At 44.1% G+C, this 19,803-nt stretch overlaps 1 protein-coding gene across 1 annotated transcript; it reads right to left on the bottom strand.

Moving 5' to 3' along the window:
• Positions 1 to 1,304: 1,304 nt before the first annotated feature.
• LOC106144927 (GTPase IMAP family member 8) lies at positions 1,305 to 13,475 on the bottom strand (the record flags this gene model as incomplete). Its single annotated transcript, XM_078027992.1, has 3 exons — positions 1,305 to 2,928; positions 4,175 to 4,223; positions 12,606 to 13,475. Coding segments are annotated over 3 exons (1,800 nt in total), but the record flags the coding sequence as incomplete, so codon positions are not given.
• Between the last annotated feature and the right edge of the window lie 6,328 nt (positions 13,476 to 19,803).

Below are 19,803 nucleotides of genomic sequence, written 5' to 3'. Positions count from 1 at the left end.
ATTTTGCATACCAGGACACTTGAGTAGTTGTAATATCTACCATATAGCCCACTGAGCCCAAGACACTTTCTCTCTGGACCATCACAGCCCCTGCTCTGGGATATTCCAGTGCCTGTATTTCCTGCTGTGAATTACTTTCCCTGGTGAGCTCCATCCCGCTGCTGTGATCCTTCACTCTACTTCCTGATCCTGCCCCCTTTCTCCAGCCCCTTCCACATCTCCAGAACCCCCTGGTTTGTTCTGCAGACTGCCCTCATCGTCTCCTCACTCAGGGGTGCAGAGAGGTGACAATCATCAACTTTTACAGCTGGTAATGATCTTGGGATATGATTGTGAATAAAACAAGTAATAACATGCTTCTCCTCCTGACATCACAACTATAGAAACTGGAGCCCAGGAACGAGGCATTCCCACAGGCTCACAGTCCAGGCACCTTCCTTCCTTCAAGCCCGCAGGTATTTCATGATGGCTTCCAGATAGTTCATCATTTACCCTCATGATCTTTAACCAACTCCTCTCTCAAAACAAAACAAAACAAAAACAACACTCCTTTGAGTTTCAATTACCTAAAACTGCTGGGCCTTCTGGGAAACTGAGGCAGTGCAAAGACCCCCACCTTTGAAACCATGATTCTTGCCATCAAGTTGGAAAGATTTCAGACATATTGCTCAAAGAAACAGGCATGGGTTTATAGAAGGGACAGGAAAAGGGGAAGGGAACACTCTCAAGGGAGAGAGTGGATCCTCTTAGAGAGGAGAGGGACAACATGCTTCTCCTGCACCCTAGTTTTATTGAGGATCCCAGAGACATTTCCAGAGAGTCCCACCCAGATCCACCTCTTCACTTTTGACAGACAGCAGGAAGACATCAAACTTTCAAGTCCCCACATCCATGACAGCTCTAGGTCATGGCTAGAGCCCTGCTGACTGGTTCTAATTGGATTCTTTTTTTAAAAAAACATTCTTATTTTATTTATTCTAATTAGCTAGATACGGCAGCAGAATGCAATTGTATTGATAATACACAAATACAGCACAATTTTTCATGTCTCTGGTTGAACACAAAGTACAGTTACACCATGTGTGTTTTCATACACGTACTTAGGGTTCTAATTGTATTCTTAGCCATAAATTCTCACAGATTTTATGGTTAGGAGAAATGATCCTATCTCCCTAAGTTGTGCGATCTGGTCTGTGAAAAAGATCACAAAAGTCTCCCCCTTCAGGTTAACTTGTGTTCCTCTTATAGACATTATTTCAGGCCTGCATTAGACCATGACACAAAGAAAAGACCACCGACTCCAATTAAAATCAAATGAAAGTAAGCTTATTATTTTGACCAGTCAGGCTGTCTCGCCCAAAAACTGTGGAACCAGAGACAACCCCCCAGCTCTCCAAGAGTACAGCTTTATAGCACAGAAAGTTACACAAAGGGGGTTTGAGAACTTACAGATAACAAAATTATGACAAGCATAACACAAAGGCTAGTTCATATTTTGCTGGCCCGACAGCCATCAGAATTTATGAACGTCATTAGAGCCTCAGAGAGGGTCGGTATCTGGCCAGAGAAGGCCAAGATTTAGGAGGCACCACTAAAGTTTAGTGGTGCCTCCTAAATGGGTGAGTTCAAGGCACAGGCAGGCACTCCAAGCAGCTTTACAACATCAAATTATGGCCAGGCTATGTAGAAATCCTATTTTACAGAAATTCTGTTTTACAGAAAACAGAAATGAATCCTTTATAAATGGGGACAAGAGGGCTCCTGATCTTAAGAGGGAATTAGGCTAGGTTTATCACCTGCATTTCTCCGCAGATGGCAGGTAGTTTGCTGAGAAATGTGACATAGCCTGTCTACTTAGGCCAGGCAGAGCTTCAGGTAAATTGCTTCTTGGAAAAGCATGTGGTGGGGGCGGGGGGCAGCACAGTGGGCCCATTTAACAGAATTATTCTGTTAATTTCCCCTTCCCACCATTTGCAGCTGTCTGTTCTCCAACATTAATTACCATATGCAAGAAAATGCCACACCATGATGGTGGCTCTGGGGGCAATCAGTTCCCGCGATTAATATAAAAGGTCATTAAAATGACAAAAGTAAGCACACCGCATAAAATCAAAAGGGCAGATATTACGTAGCGAGGAATCATGCAGTTTTCGGCTCTGAGGATCGCCTTGACCTTGCAGGTCCTCTCCTCCTTCCGCAGCGCCTGCTTCTGCCTGTCCACCTGCGCCCTCACCTCGGCCAGGTAGTGCGCATAGGCTTCCGGGCCGCCGGCGCCCCCGCCTGGCTGCAGCCGCGGCGCGGGGAGGAAGAGGTGGTCGCCCTGGTGGCAGCGCTCGCGCTCCAGCTGCTCCACCACCGCCATGAGCTCGGCCAGCTGCGCGCGCTGCTGCTCGCCCGCCGCGCGGTTGTTGAAGGCGCAGTACCTCCGGCCGCACTCGGCCAGCAGCCGGCGCAGGCCCAGGTTGTCCGTGCTGACCACGTAATGGTCCAGGGACTCGTCGCCCAAGTCTTCCCGGTGGGTGAAGAGCACGATCGTGTGCCTCATGGCTTGGGTCCCAAACACCTCCTTCACCCTCCTCACTGCCACCGCGTCCTGGGCCGTGAAGCGCCCCAGCTGGGTGACCAGGAGCAGCACGTGGGGCCCTGGGGCAGACAGCAGGTAGCAGTCCGCGATGTCCTTGTACATCTCCTGGGAGTGGGCCTTTGCCTCGAAGATGGAGGGCGTGTCGACCACCAGGATGTCCCTCCCATTCCACGTGCCCCTCTCCCCCTGGCAGGCCTTGGTCACCGGCTGGGCGGCCAGCCTGGACTCAAAGGCTGGCCGGCAGAGGATGCTGTTTCCTGTGGCGCTTTTCCCGCTGCCTGTTCTGCCCACCAGGAGGATCCTCAATGAGGCCGCTGTTGCAAAGCAGATCTCTTCTACTTCACCTGTGAAAAACAGGGAGCTGTGCTCTACCAAGTTGTGATTTTCAGACCATGGACCCTCATGGGACTCTCTCACAAGCTCAGGACCTCCTTCGCAGACACATAGGCATATTTAAATGCATCCAAATATGTGCCTACAATGTTAACCGGTTCTTGATTGTAAGATGCCCAGCTGGGGCTCTGGCTTGATCCGTAGCCAGGGGCCAGAAGTGCCACACTAAGGAGCTGCTTCACGCACTTCATCTGGATGATTTTTCTTGGGGGGGGGGAAGTGGTCCCTATGCTTTTATCTGAATGGTGCTTAGGGCAGGCCAGAGGGCATTGGCTATTAAATAAATGTGAGTCTAGAAGGATGCAGAGATGAGAAGCCCAAGTATACTTCTCTCATGCACAAGTTTCCAGGTATACCGCGTAGATGAGCTCAGTGCCCTCACCTGGACCTTAAGAATAAAAAAGGTCTCACATGGCTGAGCTGTAGTGACCACCACCACTGCCAGATGAACATCCCTGTGTCTCTTTGTTGGGGGGAGTGGGGTTCTTGAATTTGATATGATTCCTCATCTCAAATTGTGACCTCCTGGGTCACAGTTAATGTTAGTGCAAAATCTGGGAGATGACACTAGAATGGGTGGCTAAAGAAGACCATCAGAAGCACATGTGCTAGAAAGACCATCTATTTGGTTCATTGAAGTGCAGGAAATTATAACAAAAGTAGTGTAGGAGATGATGGCTCTGAGCCAAGAGCTACATCTTCAATATTGGAGGGGTTGAGAATCTGGAGATGTCTAGAGTTCTTTAGACCCAAATGAACTCAACCTCTTTTTTAGGCACCTAAAATTGATTATTCCGTTCTTTCTATGCCATGTTGAGTCTTCCTTTTGTTATGTATTCTGGGGGTGTTTCAATCAATCAATCACTAAGTCTCTGTGGGGAACTTTTTTCCAGTGAGAGGAACCAGGGCAAGAGAAACCATGTTCTTCAGTTCCCAACCTCTAACCTCTGGCCTGAACTTCATTTCTTCCACAGGCTGTGCAGGGACAGCGTCACACCATGTAGTGTGTGATTGGTGACAATGGTGGGCCAGGCACAAGAGGGCTAGAGAGGTAGGGAATAAAGGATAGTTGCCCTTTTCTTCTTCAGTCTAGAGTAACGCGGTTTCCATCCCTGTTTGGGGGGTGGGCTATGGGTAGGGAGGCAAGAGCAACTCTCCCAAAGACTGATGCTCTTTAGAGCTTCCAGACTTTCTTACCTTTATTCATAGTCCCATATCTGCTTTTCTGAAACTCTTCCATTCTTTTCTGGAACAAAAACAAGAAAGGAATAAAAGGTGGTGTCCATATATGAGCTGGTAAGCACCTCAATTCTGAACAATTATTAACTTAAGAATTATTATCCTTAGATAGTGCTTTCCATTGCTAATTTTCTATCTTATATTTACTCGAAAGCATCTATAAGTGCTTTGTACACAGGAGCCAATGCTGGGTTATTCTAACACAGTGCTCTGTGGCTTTTCTCCTTAGCTTGCAGCAAAACAGGAAATGTTTTTAAAAGCTAATCAGGTGATTATCTCTCTCAAAATTGAAAGCCACAAAATGAAGAAAGCATTCTTCAGTGAATGAGGAGTGGGGCATCATTTTTTTTTTTTTTTTTTTTTTTTTTTTTTTTACTGGTACCAATGTGGGCAAACTTGCAGACCAGACAAAACAATGCAACTAACACTGATGTGTTTGAATACTGGGAATTTTCAATCCCGGAAACTCCATTAGATGAATATTCCCGTGAGAAAGGGGCACATGAAAGGCACTTTCCAGTGGGAGGGTGGCCCTGGGGACTGGGCACTTCTCCAAGGACCCATGAGAGATGAGGGATTCTAAGGGAGGGAGCATGAGGGCTCCCCCCAGCGACAGATGGAGAGATGATGGGGCTGTGGCTGAAGGGGAAGAATCAACATTAGAGACCAATTCAAAATATTTCCCACTTAATTTTTAGTCAAATGTCTTTCCTGATTGGTCTCCTAATAATTACTATTTTGGAACCCAATAGGCTTAACCAGAAATTGGCATAAGCACTGGCATAAATTCTTCATTCAAATGAGGCATAACACTGACATTTTTCATGTTAGGGAAAAGTAAGCACACATTAGAAGGATGGATGGTGAGATGCTACTAGGAGGGTCAACTCTTATCTTATGTTTTATTTGCTCAGTTTTAAAGATGGCTGAGTTGTGAAACAAACTTTTTGAGTGGGGAAATACACAGAATAATAAAACAAATATTCACCATTTGCAATGAATAAATTTTACATCGGCTATTCTGTTTGGTTGAGAAATTAAAACATCATAGATATATTTCCCATTTCTTTTTCTTTTTTAATCTTTAATCATTCTTTCCTCCTCCTTCTGTCTTTCAGAGGCAATCAATATTCTGGGATTTTTTTTTTTTTCCAATGCTGGCAACAAACCCAGGGCCTCAGGCATGCTAGGCAAATGCTCTACCACTGAGTCATACCATCAGACCTCTCCAAGGTCTTTATAAGTCTTTCTTATTTGTATATTTACACTTCTTTATACATATGCATCTATCGAGAACTCACAATACTGGTTTTGTATTTTATACTTTTACAGATTTTTGGTAACATTTTATCCAATTCTTTGTTAACAAACACTTAGGCTGTTCAGAAATATTTGCTTGCTACCACAAATGATGCTGCAAAAGAATTTGCATAGACACTCTTTGCACATGGGTGTTAACAATTTATATGGGGTATACCTTTTCAACTGGGTAGATATTGCTAAATATGACTCTGGGTTAGTTGTGCTAATTCATGTTTATTTCAGTCACATGAAAAATTCCCCAACTTTTCCCCAATTAGTGATGTTACACTTAATTTTTATCACCCTTCTGAGCAGAAATAAGGATGTCTCAATTGGTTGAAATTTGTCTTTTACTGATTACTGTTGAATTCAAAACAATTTTCATAGTTGATTTTATATTTAAGTTACTTCTGTTATTTTATCTTTTACATATTATACTATTCACTCAGTGGATTTTCTTGTCCCTCATTAGAGGAAACCATTCATTTTTCTGTTATCAAATACATTAGAGCCATTGAACGATCTCTGATCCCTTCCCCACATTCTCCTTTCCCCTCTCCTCCCTTCCTTTCTTCCTTTGCACCCAGAGAAGAGCCTTCTCCTCATCACCCTCTCCTACACATACTGTTCTCCTTTCTGGTAAGTTATATCCTGGCTTTTGCTAAAAATGCCCCAATTCTCTGACACTGATTGTGGAGGTGATGTTGATGATGAACTTCATCATCCTGATTCATCTCTGGGTGGCCATTTGTAATGTTCAGACTCCTTTCATGTCCATTGTAAAAATTGTTCTCCTATGTTCCCTGTGATGTGACTAAGGTTCATATTAAAATTTCTATTAAAATCTTAGGAAAAAGCATCAAATGACCGCATATTTATCATGAAACTAAATCCTCAAAGTGACTCCTTTACCTGTGTATTCTTTATGATTTCTTAGTGGAGAGAAAGGAGCAGAGGTGGGGAGGGAGAAGAAGAGGATGAACAAATTCCAGAAGAGTCAGCAGCCTCCTGGATGTAATACCACCATGCAAGGTCAGGACACAAATTGATATCGACAGGCTTCCAGCCTGTCCTAAAACCAACACAGAATTGTATTGCAGAATGTTCACTGTATGTGTTTACAAAGCTAACTAAATAAAAATCATTAAAATAATCAAAACTAATCATTAAAGTAATTTGAATTAAAATAATTCAAAGAAAAAAATTCAGGGACAGGAGTTGTTCTGCGTTGAAACATTTTAGTTTGAAACAATCTGGTATTTTTTCTAGATGTATTTCTCAGTGTGACCCAAATGGTGTCCTGAGGGTGTCACGAAATCCAATAAAATGTAACATCATTCAAAGTGCAGCAAAAGTGGTTCTCTTGTGCCTGCTTTTGAGTGGATCAGGTTGCTAGGGGAGATGTGTGTCCCGTGGGGGAATAGTTTTGGCACAGAGTAACAAGTGTCCAGAGGTGAGTCAGGAGGGATACTGATGGAGATGTTAAAGGAGACATAGAGAAGAAGGAAAGGAATCGAGTCAAGTTTAGGAGAAATCTGTGGACATATGGTAGACCTGAAGGAATGTGAAGCCTATTGGTCAGCAGAGGAGACAAAAGTGAGTGTGTGTGGGGTGTGTGTGTGTGGGGGGGTTTGAGAATAGAGAGACTTCTTCCCCCCAATAAAAATCCTACAGATTTTTTCCTAACAATGGACAAGGACACATGGAGATTGGCAGGTAGTATGTGGGCAAAATAGTAGCAGCAACTGATAAGGGGCAGCAGGAGGGTCCAGCTTAGGGAGGAGGTTGAAGCAAATGATCATAATGTACATTCTGAATTGAAAATTGCATGGTCCTGATTTTATCACCATGATACCCATTTATCAAATAATGCAAACAATTTATCAAATAGTGCTATTTTGAGAAAGATTCAAAACAACTGTTATTTTCTTCCTGCTTCATTAGTATGAACTTGCCTGATCCTTACAGTTTCCACTAGGAGAATCACTGGTTGACAGGTCTGTCACTGTGATTCCAAGAGGCCTTTCTCGCACAGGTTAGCTGACCAAGGGACTCTTCACATGTGCCCTGAATCTGGGACCGTTGTCCTAGATTCACACAGTACAGTATCATAGCAAAGGTGTAGGGACTTGGGATGGGAGAGGGCAATGAGGTGGTATTGAGAAGATCAAGGTCAAGGTTTTGAGAAGAGCAAGGTCAAGTCCACTGAAGAGTCTTGTGTGCTCCGCGGAGCCCTAAGAAGCCATCTGACTCCTGGAAGGAGGTGCCTGCCAGGTCGGGGTGGGCTGAGAAGTGGGAGGCTGAACTGCTGAACTAAACCTCCACCCCTAAGGAAGCCCGGGAAGCTCCAGGCCCTCTGGGAGCTTCCATTATCTCACGTGTCAGGCAGGATGAGGGGACTGCCCAGCTTTGTTCCCCGGGTTTCAGGAGAAGGAGTGGGCTAGGGAACGAGCAGCTAGCCTGAGCAAACGCCACGGACCTAGGCGGCCTGTGGACAAGGGGGAGGTTTAGGCTGGTGTCCCACAGCTGCCGTTGTCCAGATGCCCACTCCATTGCACTGCTCCGTTGGCCAGGGGACCCAGAAGGACGAGGGCTTTTGCAAATTCGCGTTCTAAGTTAGAACTTATCCATGTCCTTCAGCCCCCAGAGCATCCCTGAGCGTAAACCTGCCTCCTTACCGCGGGCGGCGGTCAGCGAGCGCGAGGTTCCTCTCAGGAAGGCGAAGGACAGCAGAGCCAGGGCACCTGCTGCGCTGAGCCAGACGCCTTGGGTAGGGAGCAGCCCGGGCGAGCGGAACCCTCCCCCTGCTGCAGGAACACCGGGAGGATGGCGCGCTCGGGCTCCCAGCAGACTCGCTGGGGTTGTTGGAGACCCAGTGAAAGCAGGTCTCTGGGACCAGCCAATGAGTGACTTGACCCCGCACTTCCTGCCCACGGGCCACCCGCCGTCCACCCCTCCCATTTCCCCTTTGTGACTCTTAAAGTGAACAGTATTCGGAGCAAAGAGGTCTTGGAGGGAATGACACAGCCTTTCCCCTCCCCCAGGTTCAGAAAAGCACCCCCGCCCTGACGTCTGGGAAGTACTGGGGCTACAGCCCTACCCCCCAGCACCCCAGCATCCATGGTGAGCACTTGGGCCTCTGCCTTCTCACACCCCTGGGCCCCTTCTCATTGGCTCTAATTTCTGGAATCTTCCTGCTATCCAGGAGCAGAAAGACACTGCTAGTCCTGGAGAACCTGGGTGAGCCCCTGACAGCAAACCACGTGGGTTGGCAGCCTCTTCTCTGCCACGTGACAGAGCCAACCCTAGGCACAGGCTCCAGTGTATCTGTGCGTTTATTTGGGCAGGGCTGATAGCAGGGCTCTAGAGTGTCTATTTTCCAAATGATTGCATGTTTAAAGTTTAAGCAACTATCATAAAGCAATGACCTCACACAGTGGGGTTGAGAATACAAAATGGATTTAGGTGGAGGCTGTCATATGCCAGAGAATCCCCACCTTCCTTCCTTTCTGTTGGCTTTTGAAATTAGGTTTAGAGTCACATCATGATCATTATCCAAGTGTCAACCCAGAAAACATCCCCATGAAAGTGGGCGAGAAAGAGAATAGCTTTATTACACATAAGCATTAAGCCAGAATGTGATGCATATCACAGGTAATCCACTGAGAGATTGGTCACAGATATTACCTGGTCACATAGCCAAGCAGATACCACCCATGAGGAGTGTGTTCTCAAGATAAGCTGTAAATAATCCTCAAGGGAGAGTGTGGCAGCATCCTTTAACACTAATGAAGTCACCTGGTGATCTTGTGTGTTGGCTAATTGCCTTTATCCAGAGGAAAATAAATTTCTACCCCTATGACAAGCTGGAGAGAGGAAACTGGGCAAGTTAGGCCCCCACCTAAGTTAAGTTGGCTCCTACTTTCCCAGGGAGAGAGGGAGACTGGGGTATGCCACCTTCCTCAACACTTGCCTTCACAGAGATGCCTCCCAGGTGCTAGTTCTTCAAATTGGCAAAAACTTTTAAAAGGCCAGGATTGGTGACAGGCACCCAAAATACTAGTGATTAGGAAGGCTGAGTGGGAGGATGGCAAGTTTGAGGCCAGACTAGGCAATTTAGCGAGATGTTTCAAAATTTAAAAAGATTAAGCTACCAAGGCCTGGGAATGTAGTACAGTGATGCAGACCCCCAGATTCAATCCCTACTACAGGGGAAAAAAACTTTTTTTTTTTTTTTTATATCAAAGGGGCAGAGAAAGAGGAAGAATCAACAGTTAATTACAAGTTTTATTTTTAAACAATGCTCTAAGAAGGGAGGAGGTAATTCTTCTCTGCTGTTTCTTCCATCAGGAGGAATTATCATTGTTCTTTTTTTTTTGTTTTGTTTTCCTATTCTCTAGAAGTCTTCAGTGTTCCTTTCTAGCAGTTCCTGGGCTCCTAACTCAGAGAGCCCCAGAGAGTCAATGAGGAAATGTACTAACTGACTGCTAGCAGTCTCCCAGATGAACCACGGGTTCCTTTGAGGTCAGTGACTATCTTTAAGTCAAGGTGCTTAGCCCTAAAAAGTGCTCAAAAACACTTATTGAATAAATGAATGAAACCTACTAGTAAATGCTCCAACAGTTCCTTCACTTCCTTCTGTAGTTAGTTCTAGAAGAGCAATCTTAGCAGGCTACTCTTAGGATAGAGACTTAGACAGGTGCATGCAGCTATCCAGACATGAAGGTTCCAGGAGGAGACATTGTGTTCTTTTCCACACCTTCCTGACATTCATCTATTCAGATCTGCAACAAACTACGGGAAACCCTGGACACCTAGGAAATGACCGTTTTCCCAACAATTGTTCTGTGTGACACTAAAGTCAATCCCCTTTCAGCCTGAACAGAGAGAGAATCACTCTCTACCTGCTTCTTTGTGTTCCATGTTCTCCTCTACCAAGCCTCCTTCAGTCATGGCAGAAGGTCTTTACCCCATGCTGGCCACCAGTGCTCCTCATGTGACTCTCTGGGTGGAAAGCACGGAACATGCTCAGTTGTCAGCATGCTCTGGGCACTTGACAGAGTTCCGAAGGCCTGAGTGCAGTAGGCATTCAGGGTGGATGACTGCTGGCCAGGTGAGAATCAGCTTTCCTGAGCTCAGGGAATCACAGCCACATCTCTGGGACATTTTGAGCAGCCATCTTCCCTACCCACTTAGAGTGATCCAAGGGGCCCTCGGTTTATGCCTTGTATCTCCCATTCAAGACAGAAGTTAGGATGAAAATGATTGATAATGGTTTTCTTCTGATAGAGGAAGAGGTGAAGCCAGGCAGAGAGGAAGTGCAGCATTTAATGTTTTCTCCTGAGCCATTGTGCTGGGGTCCTAGGAGGACCCACCCTCCCAACTTACCCAGAACACAACTGGATTTACCACTAAAAGTCCAACATCCTGGGAAAACCCTTAGACCAGTCAAATGAGTCACTTGTGGTCCCTGAACACGTTGTTCATGCGTGTTCTCCCCCATCATGTCCCTCTGCCCCTTCGTGCCTCTTCTGGCCCTGGGATAGGAAGTCCCCCTGAACAAGACTAGAAGGAAATGTGGACCTGGAACTTCCAATCAGAGTTAGGAAGGGCTGAAGCAAAATACTGAAGTCTGGTTTCTTTTCCTCGTCTACATTCACTCTAAAAATTTTTTTTTCCTTGCAGAAGTTCTTGAGTGGGCCCAGTGTGTGGGGTATAAATAATCCTTTTAAAGAAATAGATGTTCTGCAAATCAAATGCCTGGGCTTACAGGTAAATAAGTTAAACCCAAAGAGGTCAGGTGAAGACATTCTGTATTAGGTGGGCCGTCTTTCTTCTGTCAGTTTTGCTATCAATAGATGCACTTTGGTCTTCTAGTTTGGACAATGGGAAGGGAAGGAAATCCATGCCCTGACCAGCTCAGCGTGCTCTTCTAAAAATTAAAGAGCAGGCCCAGTATAAAACACAGGCATTTCTGTTTTATCAGTGTCATTGTTTCCTTTGTGTCTGGGCAAGGTCATAGGCTACTCTTTTTAGGTTTAAGAGGAATCACATGAGGGTGAGCAAAGAGTTTTCTGGCTCAGGATGTGTCAAAGAGGCCACACGTGCCCAAGAAGCTCCATAGCAGGAGCAGAGGTCCTCTGAGGGTAAATCCAAGAGGTGGAGCTGAGGGTTCAGAAATGCCCAGGTCAAGACACTGGGCAGCTGTTTGAGCCCATAGCAGACCCAAGGGTGGAGGGAGAATTAGAGATGCCATATATCATATGCTAAATATCTGATATGTCCTAAACTTACCATTTTCTTCTAAGGCTATACACCATAAGAGGCCTGGTGAGTGGAAGTCCAGATAGAACTTGCCAGAAGCAGACCAAAAACCTTTCCTTTAAGGCATCCACAATATTAGAGGGACAAGCCATATGCAAATGAAAGACAATGAGTAAGTGCCCCCAAATGCATTCTTTAGACCAGGGTATTTCATTTGCCTCATTATGGACATTAAAAAATGAAATAGAGGCTGTCAACATTAACCACGTTAAATATGAGTATGTGGAAGTGTTGGTAAAGCTTTTAAAATGCATTATGGTAAAAAATATGTAAGAAGCACAGTTTTAGGCAAGTTATTTCTTGGGAAGAAAAGAGGTCAAAACGGACCAACTCTAAGGCGAAAGCACTGAAAACAAACAAACAAACAAACAAACTAAAATCCCCAATTAAAAATCCTGTTTTCCCAGGGCATTGCATTTGTCCCCTGTGCAAGCTATGGGTCATTTCACTATTTTCTAAGACAAGAAAAATTCAGCAAGATGAAGAAAATGTCTTAAGGAAGATTTTCAGTTAGAAAACTTTATTTTTAAAATTTTCATACATATTGTTAAAAAGGAGACTTCAAGTGAGATTTGAGCCTTTGCAAAGTTGATAGTGATCAAAGTTGTTTTCATGTCACTAAATTTCTGAGTATGAAAACGACAGGATTCCTTTGGAATGAAGTTTTAATATTCCCCTTGAACTCTTAAGCATTGGGTTCCTTTATTGCTAAGTTACCACAAATTTTAAGACTTGCAATCTCTGTCACTCAGGTCATTCATGAACTCCGGAAGAGCAGTGCATAGACCAGGAGGGCGCTCCCCAGCAGGAGGGCCAGGCCCAGTCTCCAGCAGGTCCTTGGGGACTTCCGCCATTGCCATAGCCCCTCCAGCAGCCTCATCCCCAGGGGCCTCCGCACGCGAGCCACCAGCATCGCGGCCACCCTGTGGAGCCTCTCCTCCGGGTCGGCGCCGTGCAGCGCCTGCGCCAGGTCGTACACCTGGTTGGTGTAGTGTGCGCCCCCGCGCATGCGCACCAGGCCCTCGACCAGGCCCAGCAGCTGCTCCACCTGCGCCTGGCGCTCGCTGCCCGTGGCACGGTTGTTGAGGGCGCAGACTCGGCCCTCGCACTCGGCCACCAGCTCCCGCAGGGCCCGGTTCTCCGTGCAGCGCACGTAGTCCTGCACAGAGTCGCCGGCCAGGTCCTCCTTGTGGGTGAAGACGAGGACGACTCGCGCCACCACGGCCTGGCCGAACAGCTCCTTCACCTTGCGCAGCGCCTGCTGGTCCTGGGCGGTGAAGCGGCCCAGCTGGGTGACCAGCAGCAGCGCGTGGGGCCCGGGCGCCGACAGCAGGTAGCAGCGCGCTCTCTGCAAGCACTCGGGGTCTGTGTTGTGCACGTCGGAGCCGAAGAGGTCGGGGGTGTCGATGACGTGCACGCGCCACCTGTCCCAGCGCCCGCTGGCAGCAGCGCAGGCTCTGGTCACCGTCGTGGCTCCCAGCCTGGACAGGAAGTGCCTGTGGCCCAGGACGCTGTTCCCGGTGGCGCTCTTGCCGGCTCCCGTCCTGCCCACCAGGATGAGCCTCAGCTCAGGCTCCTGCCGGGACCCGGTATCCTCTTCTGAAGCTGGAGGACCAAGGGTTAGAATCCGACATCAGTTCAACCAACTTCCACTGGGCAGCTCCTCTGCTTTCCAGCCAAGGGTCTTGCCAGTTCACCCCAGGCTGGAGACCCCTCTGGGAATTACGTGTATTTGGTCACGAGTGAGCCCACTCCCCTCTTACCCTGAGCTGAACCACAAGATGCATTGATGGGATCTGTTCTTACCATAGGGGTCTTCTTCATCTCTTGCCATCTTCTATCCTCTCAGGTGTCCCTGAAAGTCCCAAACACGATTTGCTCATTCACGTGTCATCCCTCTGAATAGCATAACCACCTTTTCGTTTTGCCAGGTAAAGTCCAACGAACTGAGGATGTCACTGTTACAAGACATGGCCCTTGCTTGTGAGGGTGGGAGCATACAGGTGTGTGCTTTGGGGAGGGGCAGGTGTCCAGAGAGGAGGCAGGTACATTTTGTGAGTTATAGTAAACTGTGCTAGTGCTTTTTGGAGAATAACAGCAGAAGGGCCAGCACCTGGGTGGCTTAGACCCATGAGAACATTCAGTGGGTTTTTCTTTTCAGGGACTCAAATGCAAACAGCCAAAGGCAAGTTTTCACATTTACTCTGTGTAATTTATACTAAGCCTCAGGTATTAATTTTCCCAGATAATAATTCAAGGTCAATGTCATGAGCTCCTGATATAAAAAATTCTCAGAGGATTCAGCAGCCAGAAGACACTTAGTTAAATCCTGAGGACTGGGAAGTTTACCAAGGGACTTACAGACCTATTTTGGTTGGACTGGAGAAGGAGCAAGAAGAAAATGGGAAGCCTTCTTTTGGAAACTGGAAGACAGTCACCTCCCAAGCCTACCTGCAGATTCAGCTTCTGCTGTCTTCCAGGCAAAGCCCTGCCTTGTCCAAACACATCTACCTGTGCTCCGTGGCTGGGGGGCCTGGGACCTGCCCTCAATCACTAGTTGTGAGGTTTTCTCAGTAAAGGGATATGCCCGAGTCTAGCATTATTTCATACAGTGGACACTCTGGTCACGTTTCCATGATTCCACAAATCCCTGAGCACAAATGCATGGTCTTCCCTTAGTCTGTATCTCCAGCCTCATTTCCAGCTAATCCCTGCTCATTCAGCTACTCCACAAAGAGCTGACTTTAGCGCAGTTCCAACCCCCTCTGTGCTCTCACCCCTATGACCAGCCATCCTCTCCCATGTTTCTTTCAGAGTTCCTATCTACATTTCCCCATGGTTTCAAATTCTGCCTCCTTATGCCTGCCACCCTGGTTACTGGGAACTGGGAAGTTTACCAAGGGACTTACACACCTACTTTAGGGTGGTTGGACTGGGCATCAACACAAAGGAGAGCAGAGAGAGAGAGGGCTGAACAGCTTGCCTCTGGCTGAGGGTCTATGAGAATGGATTTGCTGCGTTCAACCCTAAGGTGTTCTAGGCTGCAGGAGCTCCTTGGCCATCTCCCCAAGTTCTCCCCTGAAGTTCAGCCCACAGGATTTGTGTGGCTGATTGTATTGCATATAGAAATCCACAAACTCCTGTGATGAACAGGAAATGAAGAAACAGCCACAAGATTATAGAACAAGATGAAGAATTTAGCTGATGATGAAGTCTCTGATAAAGCTGAAAGTGGTAGAGCATGTTGGAGGGGACCCAGGCCAGTGGGACTTTCACAGAGTTTCAAATGGGGTTGATATTATTTTAAATAGTTTTTAAGAGAGAGATAAGCCGCACTGACATCTGAGGTGAAAGTGGTTCTTAATTATTCACAAATATAAAACGTGCAAATCTATATTCTTAATACTTGAGGAGACGTCAAAATTCATTATTTTCTTTCCTCCCAAACTTGTTTTTCAAATGACCTTAGTGTTCTGTCAAAATACACATTTCTCCCACCCACCATTAGAGATTCTGATTCAAAGAATGGGATCCTTCTGATGTAGTCAGTCCATAACTCAGAGTTGGAAATCAGTTATCTTTCAAATCCTTTCATTGTATAGATGAGGAAATTGAGGTGTCTCTGCAGCTGGAGTGGGAAAAGCTTGAATTAGGGAACAGATGATTAAGGGACATTGAGGGTGAGGGGTAGGAGACCAAGGTCCTGATTTAGATGTCTCCTGAAGGCCCCTGCTGTGGTCATGAGGTGGAGAGTTCAGGTGTACCCAGGTTTCCACATAGTAACTCGCTGCCCCAAGGTGAGATTGCTCATGGGCCACAGAAATATCCTTTGCCTTTGCTGAATATACAACCTGGGGATGTTTCATGTCTTTTAAATTGTGCTTTGTTCTTGGAAGCAGATCCAGCACTCACCGGGTGAAGAGACAGGTTTTAGTTCCCATAATTCCCATAATGTGTGTGCTTGGGGAAGATGCTCCCCAACCTTCTCTGAACTTGCTCTATTTGGAATTCGGAGCATCTATTAAAACCTGGGAGCACGGCCTTGGCTGCTCTGCACAGTGACAAAACATGGCCCTTGTGGGCTGCACAGTGCTTAGTAGAGTCAGGAGCACAGCAGGAACCCTCCCCAGGGATCAGTCCTTCCTTCCTCCCTCCAGCTCTAGACTTAGGCTCACCTTTCCTGGTGACAGGCTCTGGAGTGGCTCTGAGAAGCAGGACCTCCTGCTTTCCCTTCTGATGTGAGCACAGGAAGCTCCTTTGGCCTAGCTCACAGAAGAAGTCACTCAGACCCCAGAGCTCAGGAAGGTAGGGAGGGCCTGATGATGAAAACTTAAAGAGACAGAAGCATTTCCCATCCACTGCTGAGTCTGCAGTGTTTCTCCTACAAATCTACCTCCAGCTGTGACTAAGGTAGGGATATCAAATATCTTGCCCTAACCTAGGCATGGCCTTGACTGTTTCAGCTCAAATTTTAGAGCAAATGGGTGATTACTCTGATCATCAGATAAATGAACTTGCTTTCCCCAGACATAACCTGAAGAGAGCAGCACATTCTTCAGGGATCAGTGTTATTGTCTGAAATACAAGAAAAGCTTATATGACATATGAAGAATCAGGAAAAAAGAATCAGAATATTAACTAGTACAATGAGATTCACAGATGATCCATTCAGTGTGATTACCAGATAAGGACTTAAAAATCATAATAAATATGATAAAAAAATTCACAGAAAAATAAATATAATGGGCTAAGAAATGAAGAATTTCGGGACAGAATATAAACCCCAAAGAATTAATTCTGAACTAGGAAATATATATACTATCTAAATTAAACCTAAGTGGATGGGCCTAGTAGCACGTTGGACAATGAAGAAAGGATGCATAAATTTGAAGAGAGATCAAGGGAAATTATTCAAACTGAAGCACAAAAAGGAAAACAATTGAAATAATTTACATGGCACCAAAAATCACTGGAATAATATCAAGCAGTCACTGGAAAAGAATGGATGGGATAGAAATATTTGAACATCAAAGAAACAAAAATTTTTAAATTTGATGAATATCCTCAATTGTGAATTCAAAAAAATTCATGAATCTAAAGTAGAAAAACAAACAAATAAAAATAAACACAGGCATTTTACAGTCAAACTTCTGAAAACCAAAAAAGTAAGAAAGAAAGAAAAATTTAAAATTAAGCAGAGAAAAAATGACACATTACACAAAAGGGAACAATATAAAAATAATGGCTGCTTTTTTTGTAAGAAAAAAAATGCAAGCCAGAAATCATTAAAATATGTTTAAAGGGATGAAGAAAAATAATGGATCCACAAATATTTCTATATTCAGCAAAATTAACCTTGAAAAATAATTTTTAAAAAGATATCTACACCTAAAAAATATTTTTTAAAAGACATTTTAAGATCTGTATACTATAACGGTGCAGCCACATCAATGTTTATAGCAATGTAATTCACAATAGCCAAGTTATGGAACCAGATGCCCATCAATAGAGAAAACATTAAGACAATGTGGTATGTATATATAATGGAGTTTTACTCAGCCAAAAGGAAGAATAAAATTGTGGCATTTGCTGGTAAATGGATGGAACTGGAGAATATCATGCTAAGAGAAAAAAACCAGGCTTAGAAAATCAGGAGCCAAGTGTTTTCTCTTATTTGTGGAAGCTAGGCCAAAATAAGGTAGGGGGTGGGGGTAGGTAACCCCATGAAAATAAAGGAGAGATCAGAGGAGTAGAAAGAAAGGAAGAGAGGGGGAGGGAGTAGGGATAGGAAGAGGCAGGGAGGCAGGAATGAAATTGATCAAACTATCGATATACATATATGAAGTTACCATATTGAATTTTGCATATATACATATCACTAATTTAAAAAACTATGAATAAATAGAAGGAAGGCTCTAGTTATTTATGAATAAATAAAGGTTCTGTGCAGAATCTTTTTTAATTTGATACCATCCCACTGATTGATTTTTGGTTTTATTTCATGTGCTTTAAGTGTCTTATTAAGGAAGTTGGTTCCTGTACCAATATGTTGGAGTGTTGGGCCACATTTTCATCTCACAGTTGCAGAGTTTCTGGTCTAATTCCTAGGTCTTTGATTCACTTTGAGTTGACTTTGTGCAGGGTGAGAGATAGGGGTCAAATTTATTATTCTACATACGGACATCTGTTATTATGAGGTTTTTAACACAAGAAGAAGTGAAAATGTGGGCTGGGGATGTGGCTCAAGCGGTAGTGCGCTCGCCTGACATGTGTGCGGCCTGGGTTCGATCCTCAGCACCACATACCAACAAAGATGTTGTCTCCGCCGAGAACTAAAAAAAAATAAATATTTAAAAAAATTCTCTCTCTCTCTTTAAAAAAAAAAAAGTGAAAATGTCAGTATGAAATGAGAAGGGTAGGGGTTGCAACGAAAGCACGCTGATATCAGATTCTGTTTCATTTGAAGTGGTGTGCTTTATATTCTAGGGAGAGAGTAATAAGTTAAAAATAAATACTTCAGGTGCTATAGAAACCACTTTTAAAAAAAGGAGCCGAAAGAGATAAAAGGAAATAATTTTTTAGAACTCAATTAATACCAAAGAATGAGATAAAGAGGAACAGAGAAAAGACTAGGTAATGAAAATGAGGAGCAAGATGATAGACTTAAATCCACCTGTAACTATAATTATGTTATATACAACTGATTTTTGACAAAGGAGCAAAGGTAATTTAATGGAGAAAGGATGGTCTTTGCAACAAGTGATTCCAGACCATTAACTCAAAATGGATCATAGATGTACATGTAAAATGCAAAACTACAAAACTCCCAGAGGATAATACTGGGGAAAATCTAGGTAACCTTGGATTTTGCAATAACTTTTCAAAGACAACACCAACAGCAAGTTCATGAGATTAAAATCGATAAGTTGGATTTCATAAAAATAAAAACTTCTGCAAAAACACTGTTAAAAACACACAGTAGGGCTGGGATTGTGGCTCAGTGGCAGAGTGCTTTCCTGGAGTGCATGAGGCACTGGGTTCAATCCTCAGCACCACATAAAAATAAATAAATAAAATAAAGGTATTATGTCCATCAACAACTAAAATATTATTTTAAAAAAAGAACACACAGAAAAAGTAGGATACAGAAAATACAACACAGGAATATCAAAGTTAGATCTCGGTAAAGTTTTTAAAAAATTGATAAAGCTCCAGTTAGGTTGATCAAGCCCAAAATAGATAAGCACAAATCACCAATATCAGAATCAAAGAGGAAAGATATTGTAGTTCTTGTATCTATTAAGGGGATAATTAGATTTTATTAATTCATGCAAAAAAATCTAATAACTTTAATATAGAAGGCAAATTCCTTTATAGGAACAACTTATCAAAATGAGCATAAGAGAAAATACTAAAAATCAGAACAGCCTTAATATGTGTTGTTTAAAAACTGAATTTGTAATGAAAGAGCATTCCACAAATAAAACTCCAGATCCCAGCGCTTTACCAGTGAATTCCATTAAACAAGGAGCTGTAGAAGTTGGGGTGCTTGATATGTAGACAGACTCCTTTCAGGGAGAAGCTGTAGGCTTAGGGCTGGCAGAAAATACTTTCAACTGGCCTCAGTCTACTTTTAAGTGATATACTGCTGAACATGGAGCATAATTTTCTTTTACATTGATGACCTCATTTAATTCTGAAATAATAATTTCATTGTCTATCTTCTCCAGGTGAGAAAACAGATTGAGAGAAGATAGATTTTTTTTTTTTACCCAAGGCAATCCAGATGGTGGAGGTATAAATATTTAAATAGTATAATTTGTCCTTTTCTGATTTATGTCCTATCATTGCATATAATTTATTTTTATGTATATTTTAAATCTCACTTTATATTATTATTATAGCTTCAAGTCAATTATATTTAAAGGAATTTAACTAATAAGAAAACTACCCTAAATATT

This window comes from Ictidomys tridecemlineatus, chromosome 2 (genome assembly GCF_052094955.1).
Source record: "Ictidomys tridecemlineatus isolate mIctTri1 chromosome 2, mIctTri1.hap1, whole genome shotgun sequence".
NCBI lineage: Eukaryota > Metazoa > Chordata > Mammalia > Rodentia > Sciuridae > Ictidomys > Ictidomys tridecemlineatus.
The sequence above is the reverse complement of the archived record's forward strand: the minus strand, read 5'-3'. Positions and strand labels throughout refer to the sequence as shown.